At 44.5% G+C, this 20,536-nt stretch overlaps 5 protein-coding genes and 1 pseudogene across 6 annotated transcripts in view; 4 read left to right on the forward strand and 2 right to left on the reverse strand.

Annotated features, from left to right (window-relative positions):
- Positions 1–2,309: 2,309 nt before the first annotated feature.
- LOC116787003 (histone H2A) lies at positions 2,310–2,806 on the forward strand. The gene has a single exon (XM_032688214.1). It carries the CDS (start codon positions 2,331–2,333, stop codon positions 2,718–2,720), a length of 390 nt encoding a protein of 129 aa, XP_032544105.1. The 5' UTR covers positions 2,310–2,330; the 3' UTR covers positions 2,721–2,806.
- Positions 2,807–4,840: 2,034 nt separating this feature from the next.
- LOC116786994 (histone H1) lies at positions 4,841–5,674 on the forward strand. The gene has a single exon (XM_032688206.1). It carries the CDS (start codon positions 4,876–4,878, stop codon positions 5,530–5,532), a length of 657 nt encoding a protein of 218 aa, XP_032544097.1. The 5' UTR covers positions 4,841–4,875; the 3' UTR covers positions 5,533–5,674.
- A 1,226-nt stretch (positions 5,675–6,900) lies between these two features.
- Positions 6,901–7,501, reverse strand: LOC116786995 (annotated as a pseudogene). Its single transcript, XR_004357128.1, has one exon. The product of XR_004357128.1 is annotated as a histone H2B 1/2/3/4/6-like (transcript).
- A 2,960-nt stretch (positions 7,502–10,461) lies between these two features.
- Positions 10,462–10,862, forward strand: LOC116787015 (histone H4). The gene has a single exon (XM_032688228.1). The coding sequence runs from the start codon at positions 10,489–10,491 to the stop codon at positions 10,798–10,800; it is 312 nt and encodes a 103-aa protein (XP_032544119.1). The 5' UTR covers positions 10,462–10,488; the 3' UTR covers positions 10,801–10,862.
- A 445-nt stretch (positions 10,863–11,307) lies between these two features.
- On the forward strand, positions 11,308–11,784 carry LOC116787013 (histone H2B 7). The gene has a single exon (XM_032688226.1). The coding sequence runs from the start codon at positions 11,340–11,342 to the stop codon at positions 11,718–11,720; it is 381 nt and encodes a 126-aa protein (XP_032544117.1). The 5' UTR covers positions 11,308–11,339; the 3' UTR covers positions 11,721–11,784.
- Positions 11,785–11,837: 53 nt separating this feature from the next.
- LOC116787389 overlaps positions 11,838–20,536 on the reverse strand; it is a 28,395-nt gene continuing 19,696 nt past the window's right edge. Inside the window, exons 5-6 of the mRNA XM_032688956.1 lie at positions 12,397–12,836; positions 11,838–12,347 (exon numbers count right to left, since the gene is read on the reverse strand). Coding sequence (XP_032544847.1) covers positions 12,012–12,347; positions 12,397–12,836 — 776 coding nt within the window. The 3' untranslated portion in view covers positions 11,838–12,011. The remainder of the gene's footprint in view (positions 12,348–12,396; positions 12,837–20,536) is intronic.

Here is a 20,536-nt window from a genome sequence, read left to right on the forward strand (position 1 = left end):
AAGAGGGGGTTAAAGAAGGTGGGTAATTTCCCTCAACTGAGAGACCTCTAAGATGGCTTTGGGGTGTGTGTGGAAAGGGGAGGTGAGATGGGAGTATGTACTTATGATGGCACTGGTCATGGACACAATCATGTGATGCCATCTTTACTGCTTCAGAACAGATGTTCTCAGCTCAGGACTACTGGTAACATAGGCCCAGGCCACCTCTACTTTTTTTTTTCTATTGTGGTGATATAGGGTTTGGGATTCTTCTCTGTAATACAACCTCCATCTTGTGCTCACATTTTTCATCTGTAGCTCTGAGTAGTGTTCACAGAATAAGAAATGATCATGGGGAGGAAATGGGCTGGGAAGGGGCCGAGACACCGAGCAGTGATGTGACTTGCCCAATGCACCATTGAAGGTTAGTGACCACATAAAGATGGAAATAGAAAACAATGCCTAAGATGAATCAATTCATTATAATCCATTGAATCATATCATTAGGCAGAGATTCATCTGAAATGTTATTAAACCCTCAGAACAGGGACCCGGATTTAGTTACCCGGAAGTAAACAAATAGTGACAGTACTTTGTGTGTGCTATGAACAACTTCTTATTTTGCTTTGTTTGTAATCCTGCTGCAGCTGGCGTGCCCTGTACAGCTTAGATCAGAATTCCTGTTATTGTACCCTTCTGGAAAGAAGGATGTGCTTCTCTCTTGATCTCTGAGTTGCAAAGTTTAAATGCAATCTTTTGGGGGTTTAGTGTTTTTGTTTGTTTTTATTGTTGTGGGGTTTTGTTGGAGTTTTGGGTTTTGGTTGTTTGTTTTTGGTGGGGTTTTTTTGTTGTTTTTTTTTTTTTTTTTTGAAAGGGTATCATGGATAGCCTGGTGGGAGTCATGTCTTGGTCCTTGCCTGAATCTATTACAATGGTAGCACTCAGGGTAAGTAGCACAGTCTTGCATGCACGTTACCCCACTGTAATTTTATGATACCCATATCATAAGATCTGTTGTGCATTAAAAAGAAAAACCATTTAGAATTAGATTTAGAATACAAAAACGTCAAGGAATGAAGATGGGAACAACATAAAAAAACCCAAACAACCAAGTAGCCAGAATTTATGGAAACGAGAAAGCAGAATCCCATGCTATGGGGAAAATGGAGGAAGAGCCTGTTGTACAACACTGGTGTAACAGAAGGACGTGATTAAGTCCACTATCTGCCCTTGCTCACAATGTATGGAACACGAATCTCTTTATCGGTAAGACAGGGCTAGGTCATACCGGATAAACATGCTAAATGTTCAGGAAATCACTTCAGCTTACAGGTGCAGTGAGCTATTCTCCACTTTCAGTAACAGTGTGACAGCCTGACTTCTAATGCTCTTCAGAAAAGCCTTGCAGTTATTGTGGCCGATTTTAGAGTCTAAACTAAACAGAGTCTAGTTTAGAAAGCAGACATTGATTATTCTATGCAGGGTACAAGGTGGAGATTTCCACAGATCAAGCACACCAAGCAGTAAAAAGTTACATCTTTCATACATTAAAATTTACATGAACCCGCCTATCTAATAAATATTCTCCGCCCACCTAATACATATTTATGTATGTGATGTAATATTACGCAATGCTTGAAACACAAAGTGCTTTTCTTTATTATTTGTATTGTAGAAGTTATTTGACGACATCAGCACGTTTACAAAGGGTGAGAAGACTCAGCCTGGAAACATAATTCAGCTTGAAATCATCAATACTAGTTTGATTACAGCAATATTGGAGTAATCCCTCTCTAATATCAGAGAAACCTCCTGTATTACGTGTTCCTGCCTGGTGTCTACACATATCGGCAGTGCTGGGTTCCAGTTGTTCCTACTGAAACGAAAGTTTCTCTTTTATAGTAATAATAACAAATTTTTAAGGCAGCCCTGCAGTAGCACTTCTGAGGTTTAAAACACAGGACTGTTTCTAAAACGACAGCGATGGTTTTAGCAGAGATGCCCCCGTTTCCGGGAGGAGGCTGCGCGCCTCTGCTCTCCCGGGGCAGGCGCGGACACGTTTCCCTAGGAGGCGGGCTCACGGGGCGCTCGGTGCCAGCGCTGCCGGTGCCGGGGCGGTCGCGGGGCGCGGGCGGAGGTTCGGCCCGGCCCGGGGGCGGCTCGGCCGCCGGCGACTCCCATTGGGTGGATTTGGATCCGCGGCGCCATTGGTCGGAGCGGGAGAGAACGCGGCGCAGCCAATCGACGAGCAGAGCGAGTCGCGCGGGGAAGCTATAAGAGGGGCCGCGGGCGGGGTGCGGCGGCACGTGATCACGTCACTTCGAGCGGCAGCGGTAGCAGCGTCGGGAGCGATGTCCGGGCGCGGGAAGCAGGGCGGGAAGGCGCGGGCCAAGGCCAAGTCGCGCTCGTCGCGGGCCGGGCTGCAGTTCCCCGTGGGCCGCGTGCACCGGCTGCTGCGCAAGGGCAACTACGCGGAGCGGGTGGGCGCCGGCGCGCCCGTGTACCTGGCGGCCGTGCTGGAGTACCTGACGGCCGAGATCCTGGAGCTGGCGGGCAACGCGGCCCGCGACAACAAGAAGACGCGCATCATCCCCCGCCACCTGCAGCTCGCCATCCGCAACGACGAGGAGCTTAACAAGCTGCTGGGCAAGGTGACGATCGCGCAGGGCGGCGTGCTGCCCAACATCCAGGCCGTGCTGCTGCCCAAGAAGACCGACAGCCACAAGGCCAAAAGCAAGTGAAACAAACCTGAGGAGCGCTCCCACCTCAAAAGTAACCCAAAGGCTCTTTTCAGAGCCACCCACTTTCTCATTAAAGGAGCTGTACATCCTAGCAAAAATTAAACAAAAAAAAAATCTCCCAAGTAGTTCCCCCAAAAGCCTAAAACAAAAACAAGTCCAAACCAAAAAAATGCCACCCCAAGCTCTTTATTTTTGCTCTTCAAAACGAAATAAAATTTAAAAAAAATGTAATGTCAATTGCTGGTAGATACATGCCAAAAACCGAGATTTGTGTCATGTGAAAGGAATCACTTTTCTCGGGGGGGTGTGTGAAAAAGATGAAGTTTACTAATACTGTGTGAAAGAACCCACAACCCCATCAGGCCTCTTTTTTTCAGCTCATCCCTATGTGAAGCTCAGGTAACTCACTGATGTCTTGAAAAACAGCCCTTCCCCTCTAAACAATCTTCAGGCTTACAGACTTTTTCTGGTTTCGTTTTCTGGTGTTTTGGTTTTGTTGTTTTTGTGGGTTTTGTTTGTTTGTTTATTTATTTTGTTTTGTTTTTGTTTTAATCAATGGGCATTCTGAATTATCAATTTTTAGTTATATTTTTATTTTTAAAAAGTCTTTGATCTGTGAGACCATTTTCTGCCTCAAATCTGAAAGTTTGAGAATAATTGGTAATCACACTGGGCAGGCAGTTTGAGGTGAAAAGGACTGTTACCAGTTTCGATTCTACCTTATACATGGTGCTGAACATTGCCATAATTATGTTGAAATAGAAACAGGAAATTTCTGTTATTGGTCAAAACCCATATTTTAATAATTATCCATTTGAAAATATAAATTACTGGAATCATAAATTCTAGTATCACCAACAGTTACAATAGCAAGAGGCAACAAGGAGTTTATAGGCCTTTGGCAAAACAAAGGGTTGTACTCACTAATTAACATACCAGAGAATTCTTCTTTTAATTCTCTGTACTCAGAAAAATAATGTGCATTTATTTTGGATTGAAGTGTGGTCTTGGCAAAATGCAGCTGAAGAGATGGTCCTCCTCTTGCTAGCACAGCCAGGTGTTTCAGTAAAGCAGATACATCAGCTGGATAGGCTGTTTTTAATATTACTTCCAGTGCAGGAATCAGTCACTGAACAGTAAGAAAATGGAATATTTAGGAATCTGCCGTGAAACAGGAGTCCTAGTGGATCACTTGAGCATGTTTTATTGTATAGAAGTATGGGAAAAATCAGCTGCAGCAGTGTCTCCTTAGGTAACCATGACTCAGATTTTCACCAATCAAGCTGTATCAAAATAAAAACACTGATGAATTACCAAGTGTTAGGCCACTGATTATGATTATTAACAAAAACTGGCCGTGTTGAGTTCTTATGTTACCTAATTTAATAAGAAATTAAGTATTTCTGTAGCAGAGCATGAGGGAACCATGTCTGTATTGTGTACACTGAGCAACACAGTACAAGCTGCTGTGCTGTAAAAAGTCATCTCCTTCTGGGGCATGAACAACCCTTCACAGGACTTTAATCTGCTTCTTGCCTTGCTGCATAATGCACTAGTTCAATTTATTTTAATTATTTTGAAAGAAGTGAAGTATTTTGGACAAAGGAGCTAATTTCTAATCCATATTCAGTGCTCAAGATGAGCCTGTGTTACTTCCTCCTCTTTGAAATCAATTTGTGACTAAAATATTGATTCAAATTCCTGTTTTTCAGTTTAGATTAAGAGAAGACCCTTTAAAGAATATTAAATAATTACTTTGGAAATTTAGTTCCCCACGTCGCGGATTTTATTTAGAAGGAAAAACAAAAGTTTCTGTCTCCCGAGGTCTGTCCAGGTCCAGGACTCAGGGTTTATCGCCTCTTTTTTAGCTCACCCGTTGCCTCTTCGAAAGGAAACTTTGCCGAGGGGGACAAGAGTCTTTCTTTTCCACGCCTCTGCGAACTGGAGGGGGGTCGGTGGCAGAAATTCTGATAAAAACAGGCTTTTTTGGCTCCTAAGAAACACAAAATGAGCGGGGAGAAGGGACCTTTCTGCCGTGCATCGGGGCGGGCTCTGCAACGCACCAATCACCGCTCGGCTCCGCTCTATAAATACGAGGCAGCCGAGGAGCTCCAGGCCCAGTGGTTTCCCGTGGATCGTGGACGAGGCTGACGCGATGTCGGAGACCGCGCCTGTTGCCGCTCCCGCGGTCTCTGCGCCCGGCGCCAAGGCCGCCGCCAAGAAGCCGAAAAAAGCAGCGGCCGGCTCCAAAGCCCGCAAGCCCGCGGGGCCCAGCGTCACCGAGCTCATCACCAAGGCCGTGTCCGCCTCCAAGGAGCGCAAGGGGCTCTCCCTCGCCGCGCTCAAGAAGGCGCTGGCTGCCGGCGGCTACGATGTGGAGAAGAACAACAGCCGCATCAAGCTGGGGCTCAAGAGCCTCGTCAGCAAAGGCACCCTGGTGCAGACCAAGGGCACTGGCGCCTCCGGGTCATTCAAGCTGAATAAGAAACCGGGTGAGACAAAAGAAAAGGCAACCAAGAAAAAGCCGGCAGCCAAGCCCAAGAAGCCGGCGGCCAAGAAGCCAGCCAGCGCCGCCAAGAAGCCCAAGAAAGCAGCAGCCGTGAAAAAGAGCCCTAAGAAGGCTAAAAAGCCGGCGGCTGCAGCGGCCAAGAAAGCGGCCAAGAGCCCCAAGAAAGCTGCAAAGCCAGGCCGCCCCAAGAAGGCAGCGAAGAGCCCGGCCAAGGCAAAAACCGTGAAGCCCAAAGCAGCCAAGCCTAAGGCAGCCAAGCCCAAAGCGGCCAAGGCGAAGAAGGCGGCGCCTAAAAAGAAGTAAGGTGACAGAAGAAATTAGGAGTCCACTCATTGAAATAAACCCAAAGGCTCTTTTAAGAGCCACCCACTCCCTCTCAAAAAGAGCTGAAACACTACGGTAAATCACAGCAGCTAAATCTTCTAAAGGTTTAGCAGGAGTTTATACGGAATAAAGATTTAAGGTTTTTGGTTACGTGCACGTTCGGTACAGCCTGCGTGGGAGACCCGAACTTCCCTAAACAGGAAGTGTGTCCCTACACTTCGGGGGCCCTGCGATTACAGCGCCGGTCGCTCCGCCCCCTCTTTGTTGCCCGGCGCAGCCCAGATTCGCGGGAGGCGGCGGCCCAGCGAGCGCCCTTCGCTCCGGTGCCCGGGGGGGTTTGAAAGTGGCGCGTTGGGCCGTGATTGGCCCCGCACCGCCCAGCCGGCCCCGCACCGCCTCCCCGGCAGACCCCGCCTCCAGGGCGGTGACCTCCCGCTCCGCCGCCGCTGTTGTCGGTGCCGGCCCTACGCCGGGAGCGAGTGCCGGTCGCTGGGTGACGCGCGGCACCGCATCAGCCCCCGCTCGTCTCAAGGGTTCCAGGGCCGGGGAGGGCTGGGGGAGGTGGGGAGGGCAATGGACCAGGGATGGGGAAATGTGTTTTCGACGGCAGTTTGTGCAAAGCGCAGCTCACAGCGCTGCGGCGGGGCGGCAAGAGTTGCGTCCCCACACTACCATCCTCCCCAGTACCTTGCACGTCACTGATGGCCCCCGTTTTTTGCTTTTCCGTGCTTTTTTTTTTTTTTTTTTTTTTTTGCTTTTGCTTTTTTTTTTTTCTTTTCTTTTTAAAGAACCAAGTCCTGCATAACTTTGGACGTCGGTGTTTTAAACGGGAAACCCCTTCGTCAAGAAAATCCTTCCCTGTTGCCTAATCGAGTGCGGAGATCCTTGAATAATAAAACTGCCAGCACTGGCCGGGGCAAAGGGAGTTAAAGGGTACAAACGAGGAAAAACAAAGAAAAAGCTATTAACACGCCTGAAAAATTAGCCCACCGAGACAGAAATAATATTTTAATTTACTGATATAGCGGAAACGCTCATTAGTTGATAGGATTTTTAAGTAAAAGGAATTGAAACCCTTAGAAAATTTAAGACCTTCACCTACCTTTCCCCGCAGGACTCACACTTGGAAATATTGCTGCTTTTTAGTCCAATTCAAGTCCAAAATGAATTATGTTTACTAAACTTTAAACAAGCAAGTTCACTCTATATGAAGAGCATAGGTCACTTACACTGAGCCCCCCCTTCCCGTCGAAAAATTAGTAGATACGTTTAAACGTGAAGAAACGAGTACCTGATGTACTACTTGCGTGCAAAAGAAAAACCTATTACATACCTTCCAGTAATAGCAGTGATTCAGCCCTTTTATTTGAAAAAATTGGTGGCTCTTAAAAGAGCCTTTGAGTTGAAAGTGACGGTCCGAGACGCCCTACTTGGAGCTGGTGTACTTGGTGACAGCCTTGGTGCCCTCGGAGACGGCGTGCTTGGCCAGCTCGCCAGGCAGCAGCAGCCGCACGGCCGTCTGGATCTCCCGCGACGTGATGGTGGAGCGCTTGTTGTAGTGCGCCAGGCGCGAGGCCTCGCCGGCGATGCGCTCGAAGATGTCGTTGACGAAGGAGTTCATGATGCCCATGGCCTTGGAGGAGATGCCCGTGTCGGGGTGCACCTGCTTCAGCACCTTGTACACGTAGATGGAGTAGCTCTCCTTGCGGCTCTTCTTGCGCTTCTTGTCGCCCTTCTTCTGCGTCTTAGTGACCGCCTTCTTGGAGCCCTTCTTGGGCGCGGGCGCGGACTTGGCCGGCTCGGGCATGATAGCAAACACTTCCTGACTGCTCTATCGCACCGGAGTGCCCGAGACCGCGATTGCTCCCTTATTTATAGGGGCCTTATGCAAATCCCTGGTATCAGAAATCAGCGCTTCCATTGGACAGAGCGTCAGTGACGTCACCTCTCACACACGAAGTGCTTCGCTATTGGTCCTTTTTAAAAACCTCGCTACTATTGGACAATGATTCAAATTTCACCAGCCAGTAAGAACGAGCCCTTTCGATCCCACCGTCCGGCGGCGAAGGTCGGCCTGTGCCGCCCTCGAGGTTACCCGGAGCGCTCGGACCGTGTGTCCCCCGCGGCTGCCAGGGCACGGGTTCGTACCGACCAAATGTGCTTATCGGCAATTTCTCCAGGCGAAAAAAAACCCCAAAACTATAGAAAATTGCAAAGAGGTTTGCTACTGTTGGGTGGGTTTTTTTTTCCCTTCAAGTAGCAGCATACCTTCTCATAAAAATCTGCTTTTCTAACAGCCACGAGATAGATATTAAAGGGAAAAAAACGAAACCAGAAAAGATAGAAGGACTGTGGAACACAAACACATAATGGTATTTCAAATTAATTCTTTTGGCCCACAGAACATGGTTTCTTTTTCAGCACTTTAAATGAGATGGAAGTTCTGGTTTAATTTGTAACGTGAAATAATGTGTATTTCTTTTGAGATGTAATAAATACTGGATGGTAGTATCTAAGTTAAAACCAAGATAATCCTAGAAATTAAATGTGCTCTCTAATCTGTAGTTTGAATGTATAATGGACCAGAAATTCCAGCTGTTTTATTGTTAATATGACTTCATTGTGTAAGGAGAAAGCACTGTTTAGACAGAATATATGGGGAATTAATCTAGGCAGTTGTATTTCTCTCAACAGTCTAAAAAAACCTCTTCACAAAACGGAATAGTTGGTACTCCTTAATACCCTGTCACTCATCTCACTTCAGTAAGAATTGAGTTTCCAGTGATTGACCAAAGCTTTGGAGCATTGAAAAGAAATAATAATGCAGAATCAGAAAATCTAAGTGTGAAGGGAGGGAACAGAGAAAAGATTTCATCAGCAGCTCTAGAACAACTAAAAGATGTCAGAGCTTGATGGAATCACCAGCCTATGTCGTGTTATGAAACAGTATGAATTGTGGGACTCTGTCTCGTTCCCCTGGATGGTTTATCTCCTCCACGTGAACATGTGCTACAGGCTGACAGTTTTCTCCTGTTCAGGTAACTGTTCCAGCTGGAAGTGTCCAGGAAGCAATAGCATTTCATAAAGGCAAAGCTACTGTTAGTGTTTTGCCAGTGCAGCTCCTGGGTGAGCCCTACACAGATTTTTCTGGAAAATTCTCTTTCTTATTCTGAAATGTCATGTCAGAAAGACAATTCTTTTCTCTCTGTGATTATTACCTAAATAGGCTCCATCCAAAAAATGGAATTTTTGAGTAGTATCTTGACATTAATATCCCACCTTCTGCAGTCTCTCCAGTCAGAAATGCTGAAGGACAAATCATCTGATGAAGAAGAAGAGCCAGAAAGTTATGTATTTTCTTGGACTTACAGAGTGCACCTGTGAAAAGCAGAGTACACCCAAAAAACAAAGCAAGAGAGAATATTAACCAAAGTAAACAAGCAAAGATAAAAATGTAGACTTTTAAGCATAGTAGGATAAGCAATGGAAATTTAGATTGATTTCTGAGCATAATTTCATTTTGGTCTGGTGTATTCCTCTGTGTGGAACACAGAGAAAAGGACCAAGATGAACTCTCAGGAGAAGTTATAGAATGGCTAGATCATCAGCAGGAGACACTTAGCACATAGCACTAGGGATAATTACAAATATACTGATGATAAGGCACAGCTGTCTAGCAGTTGTGATTATTTGGGAAGATTTCTGAAGTCCGTGATGAACCTTAGAATCACATTTGAGAAGCTGGGTTGCAATGCTGCAGGTTGGTACTGTAGATCTTTTAGTTATTGAGATTAAAATATTAAGCCTAATTGCCTTTATGCTTCATACCTCGCTATTTATAGCTGCAAGTTTTCTAGTTTTCTAAATTGTTGAGTGTTGCTATCATCTAAAAACCTTATAACTCCTTGCAGGAACATATAATATATGGGTCATATTTCTACAGCATAAACTAACTGTACTGAAAAAAAGACAAGATGCAAGAAAAAAGTAGGGGAGGAAGTAAACATGCATTTTCAAAAACCAAAAAGTAACATCTGGACACTTGAAACTACTAAAGATGATTAAGATGATGCAACTCATCAAAGCGTTGTGTCCTTCTTTCCTTGTGAATGCAGCTGTAGAACTATAATAATAATAAATACCGCTTTTCATTCAAAAAGTAGCATTATGTGAAGGAAAAAACCCAGCAAAAGAAATAGTTTAATATGTATCAATAAAGAGTTAGACTATGAAAATGACAAAACACCTGTCACATCTTTAAAAGCACTTGAAGCAATACAGGTTTTTTGTGGGTACATCAGACAAGGGACACAAATCAATTCTTTCATCAGGACGTCAGTCTCATAAACACAAGGCCACGTGATAATTAAGTCAGAGACGTGGGACACACAAAAGACTTTCCTCCCTGCAAAAATAATTTTTTTCCCTCAAGGAAAAAAAAAACCACAAAACAACAAACAACCCCCCCCCACCTTACTACTTTTTCTCAGCTCTCGGTAGTAAAGGGTGGATTTCCAGTAGTACGGGGCCCACCGCGCCGGCCCCTCTCGGCTGCCCGGCCGGGCCCTTTGTTGGGGCTCAGCGCCGGCAGAGCGCGGGCGGGACGCGGCGCTCGCGGCCCCGCCGCCACAACTGGCCGGATATTGCAGCAGCCCTGTGGCCGGCGAGAGCCCGCTCCCCCCCGGCCCCGAGAGCGCCGACGGCGGGGCCGAGAAGCCGGGCCTTGTGTCGCGGGCAGGGAATGACTCCGCCCGGATCCGCTCCCGCGGCCCCTCCCGAGCCGCGGCCGCCCCGGCCCTCTATGGGAGCGATGGCGCGAACGTCCCGCCCCGGCCCTGCCCCGCCGCAGTCCTCAACCAGGTCGGACCGACAGCAATATACAGGCGCTGGGGCTCTTTTACTCATTGCAACGTTTGCGCGTGGACGACGAACAACATGTCCGGCAGAGGCAAAGGCGGGAAGGGGCTCGGCAAAGGCGGCGCCAAGCGCCACCGCAAGGTGCTGCGCGACAACATCCAGGGCATCACCAAGCCGGCCATCCGCCGCCTGGCTCGGCGCGGCGGCGTCAAGCGCATCTCGGGGCTCATCTACGAGGAGACGCGCGGCGTGCTGAAGGTCTTCCTGGAGAACGTCATCCGCGACGCCGTCACCTACACCGAGCACGCCAAGAGGAAGACGGTGACGGCCATGGACGTGGTCTACGCCCTCAAGCGCCAGGGACGCACCCTCTACGGCTTCGGCGGCTAAACTCCAGTCACTAAAATTACATCAATAAAACCACTAAGGCTCTTTTCAGAGCCACCCACAAATTTCACAACGAGAGCTGTTTATTACTGATTTTTGAGCTAAGGTTGCGATAGACTTACTGTGAAAATGTTCTGGTTGTGCAAACCAAGAATCAGCCATGTAACACAAAACAAAATTTCTGAAGGTCCAGAAAAATCAGCTATATCAAAATGTCCGGTGTGCTAAGATTAGAGGCGTTACATAATTTCACTAATAAACGTAAACTCAAGGCAGCAATTATTGCGTACTTACATAATTTTGCTATTTAAAGCAGTACTGCCTTCACGATAACCGCAAAGCACAACAGTACAAATGCAGCGCCTGAGCTGTGACAGTCACAGAAAGGAAGTGCCTGTAATTACGTTGTATTTTTTACTCCAATAGGAATGGAACAATTACAATCCTGTAATTTGCATAACGCCGTTATAAATAGGAGGGGGCAGGCGCCATTTTCGATGTTGTTGAGCTACAGCGAAAAGGTTGGAAAGAAAACGTTAGGGATGCCTGAGCCGGCGAAGTCTGCTCCAGCGCCTAAAAAGGGCTCCAAGAAGGCGGTCACCAAGACGCAGAAGAAGGGCGACAAGAAACGGAAGAGAGCAAGGAAGGAGAGCTACTCCATCTACGTGTACAAGGTGCTGAAGCAGGTGCACCCCGACACGGGCATCTCCTCCAAGGCCATGAGTATCATGAACTCCTTCGTCAACGACATCTTCGAGCGCATCGCCGGCGAGGCCTCGCGCCTGGCGCACTACAACAAGCGCTCCACCATCACGTCGCGGGAGATCCAGACGGCCGTGCGGCTGCTGCTGCCTGGCGAGCTGGCCAAGCACGCCGTCTCCGAGGGCACCAAGGCTGTCACCAAGTACACCAGCTCCAAGTAGAAGAATTTTAAATTAACCCAACGGCTCTTTTAAGAGCCACCACACTTTCCTAAACGGAGCTGTAATTGCTAATACACTATGGGGTTTTATCTTATAAACTATGTAATGTATGCAAACAAGAGTAAATAACACGTTCTATTAGAATGTAATATCGTACAACTGCTGAGTTAGCAACTTTTCATTTGCATCCACAATCTCTGCAGTAACAAACAGCTCTCTTTGTAAAATTTGTGGGTGGCTCTGAAAAGAGCCTTGGTGATTTTAACAATGACTTCTGCGACTTTTTTGAGTTTAGCCGCCGAAGCCGTAGAGGGTGCGTCCCTGGCGCTTGAGGGCGTAGACCACGTCCATGGCCGTCACCGTCTTCCTCTTGGCGTGCTCGGTGTAGGTGACGGCGTCGCGGATGACGTTCTCCAGGAAGACCTTCAGCACGCCGCGCGTCTCCTCGTAGATGAGCCCCGAGATGCGCTTGACGCCGCCGCGTCGAGCCAGGCGGCGGATGGCCGGCTTGGTGATGCCCTGGATGTTGTCGCGCAGCACCTTGCGGTGGCGCTTGGCGCCGCCTTTGCCGAGCCCCTTCCCGCCTTTGCCTCTGCCAGACATGACACTGCCTCCCGCAAGGAACGTCTAACACTTAAGGCTCCCTGGAGCAGCACTTTATTTCCCCAGTGCCGACCTGGTTGAGGACTGCTGCCGGAGGCGGGGTCTCAGTCGCAGTCCCCGCCCCCCTCCGGGCTTCCCGCCGTTCGGTGGCCGAGGCTCTTTCCCGGCTCTGGATCTCAGGCGCGCGCGGCGGTTCCGCCTCTGCCGGGCTGGGCCGGGCCCCGCACCGCCCTTCCCGCAGCGGGGTCGCGCTGCGCTGCCCCTGCCCGCTGTCAGCCCGCGCGTCCCTTTGCTGCTTTCCTGTGCCATTCCGGCCGTGTCCCCTGCGCGGGTGACAGTTCCGCGGCAGCGCTGCCTCTCCGCCGGTACCCGGAGCAGGGGCGGCGGCGCTCCCTTCCCCGTCCCTCCCCGTGGGTCTGCGGCAAAATCCGACCAATGCGGGACCGCGCTCGGCGCTCCCGCCCCGCCGCTGCTCCCCGCCGCTGCTCTCTGCCCGCCCATCCCGGCGTTTGCCTGTGCATTGGACGCTTTAAGTGTTGCTTTTAAATTTTTTTGTTATTAATATTTCCTTCCTAGAGACCTTCCTCGGGTATATTTATATAATCTCTCTCAGCCTTGTACACCTCAACCTACAGCTTCTTTCTGTTACTAAGTGCTTCTACTCAGTTACTGCTACTAAGTTAATTTAAGTAACTAAGTTGAGTAAGTCTGTTACTAAGTCTTTCTTGAAAGGGGAGGGGAGGAAACCCTCAAGCCGCGTGCTAAGAGCAGGGAGGTGTTTTTTTCTGTTTTGTTTTGTTTTTTTTTTTGTTCTTGTTTGTTTGTTTGTTAAATGTCATGTAGAATTTTCTTCCTGTGGATTTAAACGTGAAAAGTTCAGCCGTTTTGGCTTGTTTGTTTCCTTGGGGTTTGTTTGGTTGTTTTCTTTTTTTCCCTCACAACACATGCATACACACATGCAAACACGTACATATTTATCTGTCATACCCTTTACCCATCAAGCATATTTTTGGCCATTTCGAGGATAGCTGAGAGCCTAAAGAATTCTTCTAAGAGGACAGACAGGTAAGGAAGGCACCACAGGTTACATCGTTTTCTGGGAATGCTTCCTGCTGGGGAAGTATGCGACTCTGCACCTTAATGGAAATTAAAACCTATTACGATTCTCTATTACACTAATATTTGGGTTATCCCCTTGCTAAACACGTGCCATTTAAAATAGGAATGCTACTCATATTTTTAACTGTCAACACTAAAATATAGATCATTGTTCTAATGTTACTAATTTTCCTAGATTAAGATATATTTGCTCAAACTAATAAATTTTACTTCCTGACACAGATACTATTAAACTAATTTATACTGAGAGTAAACAAAATTTCAAAATAAAAAAAAAATGTTTGGGCCATTTTCCCTTTCTTCTTTTTAACAGCACAATTTCCCACAAATTTTTTTTTTATCTAAAGATAATTTATTATTATCTTTTTATTTAACAGAGCAATATTGAGATAATCATAAATAAGTCTTCAAAAAGTGTGAAAATGAGAATTTTCTAAAGAACTTTTTAGGGACTTTGTTTTGATGTGATTTCTGTTTTAATTTGCATTTAGTCTTCATATTGTGAGAACTCAAAGCGTTATGAAATATAAGCATTATAAAACATTATCACTGGCATAATTTTGTGTGAGATCTTTGAAGAAAGAGAAGAAAAAACAAGGAAGTGCTTCAGTAACAACAACCCCATCTCCCTGCATCCTTCTTTTTTATTAATAATAATGGCTCACACATTTTAGCATAAGAAATTTACCTAGTTCTTTCCATTTGCCCTCCTTCCCTTATCCCCTCAAAAGTTTAGTAGATACATGTACAAAAAGGAATTTGCTATCTTTTTAGAAGATAGATTTATCTAAATTACTTTTTCCAAATGCAGAAACATAAGACAACAGGTTTGATTTTGGTTAGTTTTGTTAGGATTTGTTTTGTTTGTTTGTTTGCAAGCTTGTTTGCAAGCTGTTGTTATCTTTTAGCTTTTTTTCCATTTCCGTCTTCACCAAATATCTTTGTTCAAAACTCTCCAGCCTTCTTTCATGAAACTGTGTAAATATACTGAAAGAATCTATTTTATAAGTTAGGTAACTGCCTGTTTTGGAACTGTGACTACAGCATTTAGGGATGTGTCATGGTGCATCTGATTTTTATTTTTCCCTAATCCGAGGCCCTCTGTGCTTTTCTGCTTAGTCACATTCTTATAAAGTCCATTAGTCAGTCTTCTCTTTGATTCCTACATCTAGAGTCTCCTACAATAGTGATTGATCCATTAGCATGTGTGTATCATCTTCCAGTCAGATAAGCCTCTTACATTCAGAAAGAAAAAGCAATTATCAACTCCAAAACAGAAACCAGAATGTTAAGTAAAGGCATCATTAGGACTGATGGATAAACAAGAGTTACAGAAAGGTATGTAAGAGGAGAAGGAATACAATACCATCCTTTTTGCAACAGCGAACACCGGGTGGAGCCTCATGGAGGGTTTCAGGAAGGGTCTGAGAGCTGTGTGGTTTCAGATGCCATTCAATGTGCTGAGATCTGAACATGGGGATATGGGTGAGAGTGCCTGTCCTATGTGGTGTAGTAGTTGAGTTCTGCCTGTCCTATATGGTGTAGTAGTTGAGTTATGCATCTATAATGGAACAGCTGGGTGAATTAGTGGGGACTTTTAACTGTACTTTTAGTTAAATGGCTAATAAAAAGTAACTCTTAAACATTATTTATAATGTGCTCCAAAAAAAAAAAATCTCCACCTCCAAAACTCTTGAGGATAAAAAGTATTAGTATTTGAAAGTGTTCTTAAAATACATCCTATAGAAGACCTTGTAAAATACTGGGTATTTTGAAATACTTCTAATGGAGTCTTAGTCATTCACTTCAGGACCATTAAGCTAGATAAATCTCATGAGGATATGTTAAGAACTCCCTATGCTTCCTATTTAAAGATCTCAAAGTCACAGATCTCTGAAAACATATAATATCTGCATATACACACACACACCCACCAATTCAGTCCTCACAGCATGTAATCAGTATTGACTACTTCATGTTAGTCTGGCTGTTCGTTTTATTGCTGCATAGACTGTATCTGTGCAGCTGCAAGGTGAACTCAAATTCTGCACATACCTTCCTAAACAAACAGCAAAACAGCAAGAACTGGCAATGTTGCTGACTGTTAAAATTTTCAGGCATTGGATGCAGAGGTGAGGTGACACATCTGGTCTAGTGAAATTTCTGTATTATATTGGCCAAGATTGAGAACACCAAAGCAACCCTGAAGCAACAAATGCTGGCAATCCCCTGCATTTTCTTTGGTGTATGTATAGTTATCACTCTCAGACTTTTAAAATTCTCTCTTCTGGAAGTGAACTAGCCTGAACCCATGTAAATGATCTTCATTTTTTTCCCAAACATGTTTGTTTCTCCTAAAAACAAAACCAATAATCTGTTAGATGACTCTGCCTGGGAGAACTGGTGGGAAGATCAAAATTGGCCCAAATAAGGAAAATAACATTCATTTCCAAAAACCAGCACCATACTTCATTTAGGAGAAGGGAACAAGGGGTGGATGGTAGAAAGCTGCCATAACGTTTTATTTCACAATATAACTAACTTGAATAGCAACTAGAACTGTTTATGGCTTAGAACTCCTTTAATCTCAGTGTGACAATGATTTGGACAATGAGCTCTTTGACTGCAGTAAAGCATACAGCAATTCCCAAATGCTACTTATCATTACACTCGTGCACTGGAGATCTTACCTGCTTTTCATGGACTATCAGTAGTTTAAATGAATCTGGGAAATGTTCAAACCTCAGCACATAGAATTGACATCTGAAACACACAAAGATTTACATTTGACTGTCAGCTGTTCCTGAAAGGCTGTGTCCCAGAAACAGGTCTGGGGGGGGGTTGGGTTTCTGTCGTGCTTCTTACATCATGCTTTAAGATCTACATCCTCATGTTCATTACAACATTGACATACTGCATGGAATCATATGGAACACTTACAAAAAAGTATATCATGAGCCCTCTGGATCAATTACTTACCTATTGATAGCATCACAGGTTGAAGCTCTTACAGGCCAGAATTTTGTAAAGCTTTACAGGTTGTAATAACTGTGCTTGTAATAACATACAAATCAAAAATCCAGGTGAAGAGAGAAAGGGGGTGGTCGTAAATATATCAAATATTCATGGTATGGCGCAGGCATGCAAAAAAATGTTGTGAGATCTTCAGAAATATATTGTCTTGGGGGAGGGTAGAAAGTAGAAACAGAAGCAATAAGGACATAAAGGATATTTGATTAGGTTTTTTAATATCTTGAATACATTTAAATTCCACATGAGAAAAAGAACAGATGACACAGCATAGCAGAGTACAGACTTTTCTGATTGTAAAGATGGAATGATCAAGCCCAGTAAAAAAGTATCTTCACAGTACTGTGCTAGCAAAATCTCAGTGCTTAGAGACAAAAGAGTGTGAAAGATAGAAATGGAACTGTAGCCATACGGTGTCGATATATGAAAACTTGAAAAAGCACACATGAGAAAGGTGTGGAGGGAGCAATGTTGGGGCAGTGTTGTGCTCCCCTTGACAAGCTCTTTGGAGCCCCAGTGTCCCTGCAATTCCAGGTTTGTGACTCTGAAACCTTACCCTAACCCTAGCCCTAAAGGCAGTCGTCAGCTAACATCGAGGTGAGCAGCACCATGGATGGCCTAGATGGGAAAGATGTGGAAGGAGTTGTATTGGGGCAGTGGCATGCTCCTCTTGGCATGCCTTTTGCAGCCTCACTGAGTGTGGAGCTCTGAACATTAACGCTGACCCAAAACATAGTGGGTGGTCCAGATGAGAAAGGTGAGGAGAAAGCAATGCTGGGGCAGTGCCATGCTCCCCTTGTCATGCCTTTTGCAGCATCAGTGTCCCTGGAGCTCTAGGCTTTGTGGCTCTTTGAACCTGAAGCCAAACCTAAAAGCAGCTTTAGACTGAGGTGCAGGGCACCGTGGGTGGCACAGGTGAGAATAGTGTGGAAGTAGCAATGTTGGGATATGTCTTTTGCAGCCCCAGTGTCCCTGGAGCTGTAGGATTTGTTTCACTGAACTTTTTCCATTATTGCAGCTTGGGGCTGAGGCCTCCAACCAGTTGGGCTTACATTTTTTATGTACAAATGGTTTTAATTCAAACTTGGTTTGCATTGTTTTTATATATTATGTTCCTCTAATTTGTTGGTTTTTTTTTTTATTACTAGTCCCTTTTATTGCTCTATCAGCTTTACTGAGAACAGAGCTTTCCATTTTCTGCTGCTTCATGGTCTTACAGAGGAAATTTTATTAACTGTGTTCTTCTTTCTCCATAGTCTCATGAAGTACTAGTGGCTTAGCACAAACAGCTGAAGTGGTTGTTGCATTAGGCCACAAGAGCTGACAAAAAGAAAAGTTTTTGTTGAGAAACTACTGTTGCTAATATACAACTAGCCAAAAGAAGAATGAAAAAGGTAAGGAAGGACTAAAGAAACAATTCCAAGGACTGAGATAATGTCAGACAAAAGACACCTACACAGCAGTTAAAAGCAATTAAAAAAAAAATAAAAATCAAGAGACAACTGACCAGGAACAAGTGATGGACTTAAGTGGAGTGCTGGGTGGTACATGTGTGATTGAGGGATAATTTCTGGTGTAGTGGTCACTCTCCAGATCCACCCAGCTCAAGTTGTAAGCTGAGAACTAATAAAAGACAATTTGGAAACCTTCACTTAGAAGAGTGCATTAATTAGCAGGATCCTAGGATCAGACCCAATTGTTGTGGCCAGTACAACTAAATCCATGGCAACAGTATCTGACAAAGTACTTTCTGATACATAATACGAAATCTTAAAAAATGTTCATACTGTTTCAACAATGTTGTTTGCACATCTGCAATCTGAAACCTGCTTATATCTAGCTTGAAGGTACAACATGAATCAAAAGTGGGAAAGAAGAGAGAGGCAATGATGCAGCAGGGCAGTACTGGCCAGGCTTGTAGGAGAGCTGAGGCTGGCTAAGCTCAGACTTCACTGCTTGTGATTACTGAAGACTGTAACCAATAGGTGATTCCACAAGAAGGATTTGCAAATGAAAACATGTTAAGGAACTATCTTTGCATACTGGCTTGAATGGAAACCACCACCATATCACCTTTACAAAATACGTACATTACAATAGGTAGTTGAAACTAAAATCTCATCTCTTTTTCATATGGATATATCTATTCAGATTTTTTCAGAAACTAATAGGTGCCAGGCAGGACCGATTCAAATATTTTGGTTCTAGAAAGATACTTTCATCAGACCTTCTCTCATATATTTCTGATGAAATGAAGTATTTCACTAGGACCTCAGTAGCTATGCTGTATCTTACCCATTGGACTGTCAGGAAGTATATTTTTCCATGCAGTGATTTGAATTTGAGTCAGTTCATCCATGGAGGATGGCTAAAGAGCCCAGAACAGTCTTAGCCAAGTATGTTGCTGAGCATCCAAGATCACCTGTAAAAGCATCTTACCTGAGTACCACCAGCAATTTACAAGTCAATGCCCAGCTGGTCAACACACAGGTCTTGCTCACATCCAGCTTCTACTTGGCAGCATCCATTTATCTCAGGTTCTCCTGCAAAAAGCACAGAAATGCAGCTAAATCTTGCTGGCACAAGAGGAACCTCCACTTTTATTCTCACTTTGAGTTATGAAGTCTTGCACTAAGTCACCTATGTGTAAATTACACCCTTTTATAATACACCCCAAAACTACTTCAGACTTAGACATTATAATTTAGGGTTTATATGAGCTCTCCCTTCCTGAAAAAAAATCACTGCACTTCTGTTTTTTTCTCAGCTGATGGGAGTGTTAAGTGTTTTTTACAATTCAAGCATGCAACTCTCTGAATGAATCCCAATAATACTTTATTTATTAACAGGCTGAGATCTCAAAAAGACTAGATAAAAAATGGGAGAGATTAAGGAAAAGAAAACCTGTTTCCCCATCTCACTCCTCAAAAATAATTTATATCTTGCACATGGAAAAAAAAAGCACATAATTTTTGACCCAAATGTCAGTATTTTGACCACTGGCTTACTTTTAATTGATTTATTGCATTTTTGATTATAAGCATATGTAAACAGGTTCAGATTAATAAAAAAAACTTTGTCTATGACAGTAATAGGAAATGAGTTTGTTTTCACTAAAATTCATTCCTGTAATCCCATTGGTATTCTGCTCAAAGAAAACAAAAATCTGTTCTGAAAAATACAAGTCCTATGTCAACGAAAAAATGTGTGGGATGAATAAATCAGAGCAGAGACTTCTTAATCCTCAGAGCACTATTCCCGATACCTTCCCCCCTCCCTTTTATCCCTCCGAGGTTAAGCATCAGAAAATGGCTGAAAGTGAGAAAACAGGAAGAAAGAAAATGGTGTGTCGAGGCACTTGATTGGTCAGATTTTGCTGCAGAGTCCAAGTTCCTGACACAGAGAAAGGAAAATTCATAAGATGAAGCGTATCGGCAGTTAAGAGAGAACTAAGGCTCTTGCAGTTTTTACGTTTTTCAGAAGAAATATTTCCTCTAAGCAATTCTCGGGGACTCTTTGTTTCCGAGTTAAAACGAGGGCTGTGTTCAACTCAATCCAACCGCTTCTTAAAGGCACAGGTACAGTTTTGTAGCAGAGAAAAGGGCATTACTTCCAATAATTCAATGAAACGGGAAGGTCTCTAAATTATATAAAACGACCTGCAGTATTAAAACAGACAAACTAACCAAACCAGCAAACAAAACAAACACACAAACAAAACCAACAAAAAAACCAGAACAACAACAAAAAACCCCAAACAAACAAAAAGGCGAAGTAAAATCAGAAATTATTTTGGAAATGTATATTTTTCAGTCACCAACTGTAGATCTATCAAACAGGAGTGCAAGGGGATGTGCAACTGAATTTACAGTCAGGGAAAAATCTGTTTTCCAGGTAGGATCACAAAAATCACTGAATACAACAGATAAGGAAGAGTCTCCATTTAAAAATAATTCTAGACTTGACAAGTTTTTAGTCACAGATACTCCTTAGAAAACACTTCCTCTGTGGTAACTTCAGAAAATCTTTTCGGGAGCCTCAACAGTGATAGAGAAAAATTGATC

The sequence above is a fragment of the Chiroxiphia lanceolata genome, chromosome 5, assembly GCF_009829145.1.
Source record: "Chiroxiphia lanceolata isolate bChiLan1 chromosome 5, bChiLan1.pri, whole genome shotgun sequence".
In the NCBI taxonomy this organism is placed as follows: domain Eukaryota; kingdom Metazoa; phylum Chordata; class Aves; order Passeriformes; family Pipridae; genus Chiroxiphia; species Chiroxiphia lanceolata.

Coding starts and splice junctions, on each gene's coding strand:
- LOC116787003 (XM_032688214.1), top strand. CDS start 2,331: ATGTCCGGGCGCGGGAAGCAGGGCGGGAAGGCGCGGGCCAAGGCCAAG.
- LOC116786994 (XM_032688206.1), top strand. CDS start 4,876: ATGTCGGAGACCGCGCCTGTTGCCGCTCCCGCGGTCTCTGCGCCCGGC.
- LOC116787015 (XM_032688228.1), top strand. CDS start 10,489: ATGTCCGGCAGAGGCAAAGGCGGGAAGGGGCTCGGCAAAGGCGGCGCC.
- LOC116787013 (XM_032688226.1), top strand. CDS start 11,340: ATGCCTGAGCCGGCGAAGTCTGCTCCAGCGCCTAAAAAGGGCTCCAAG.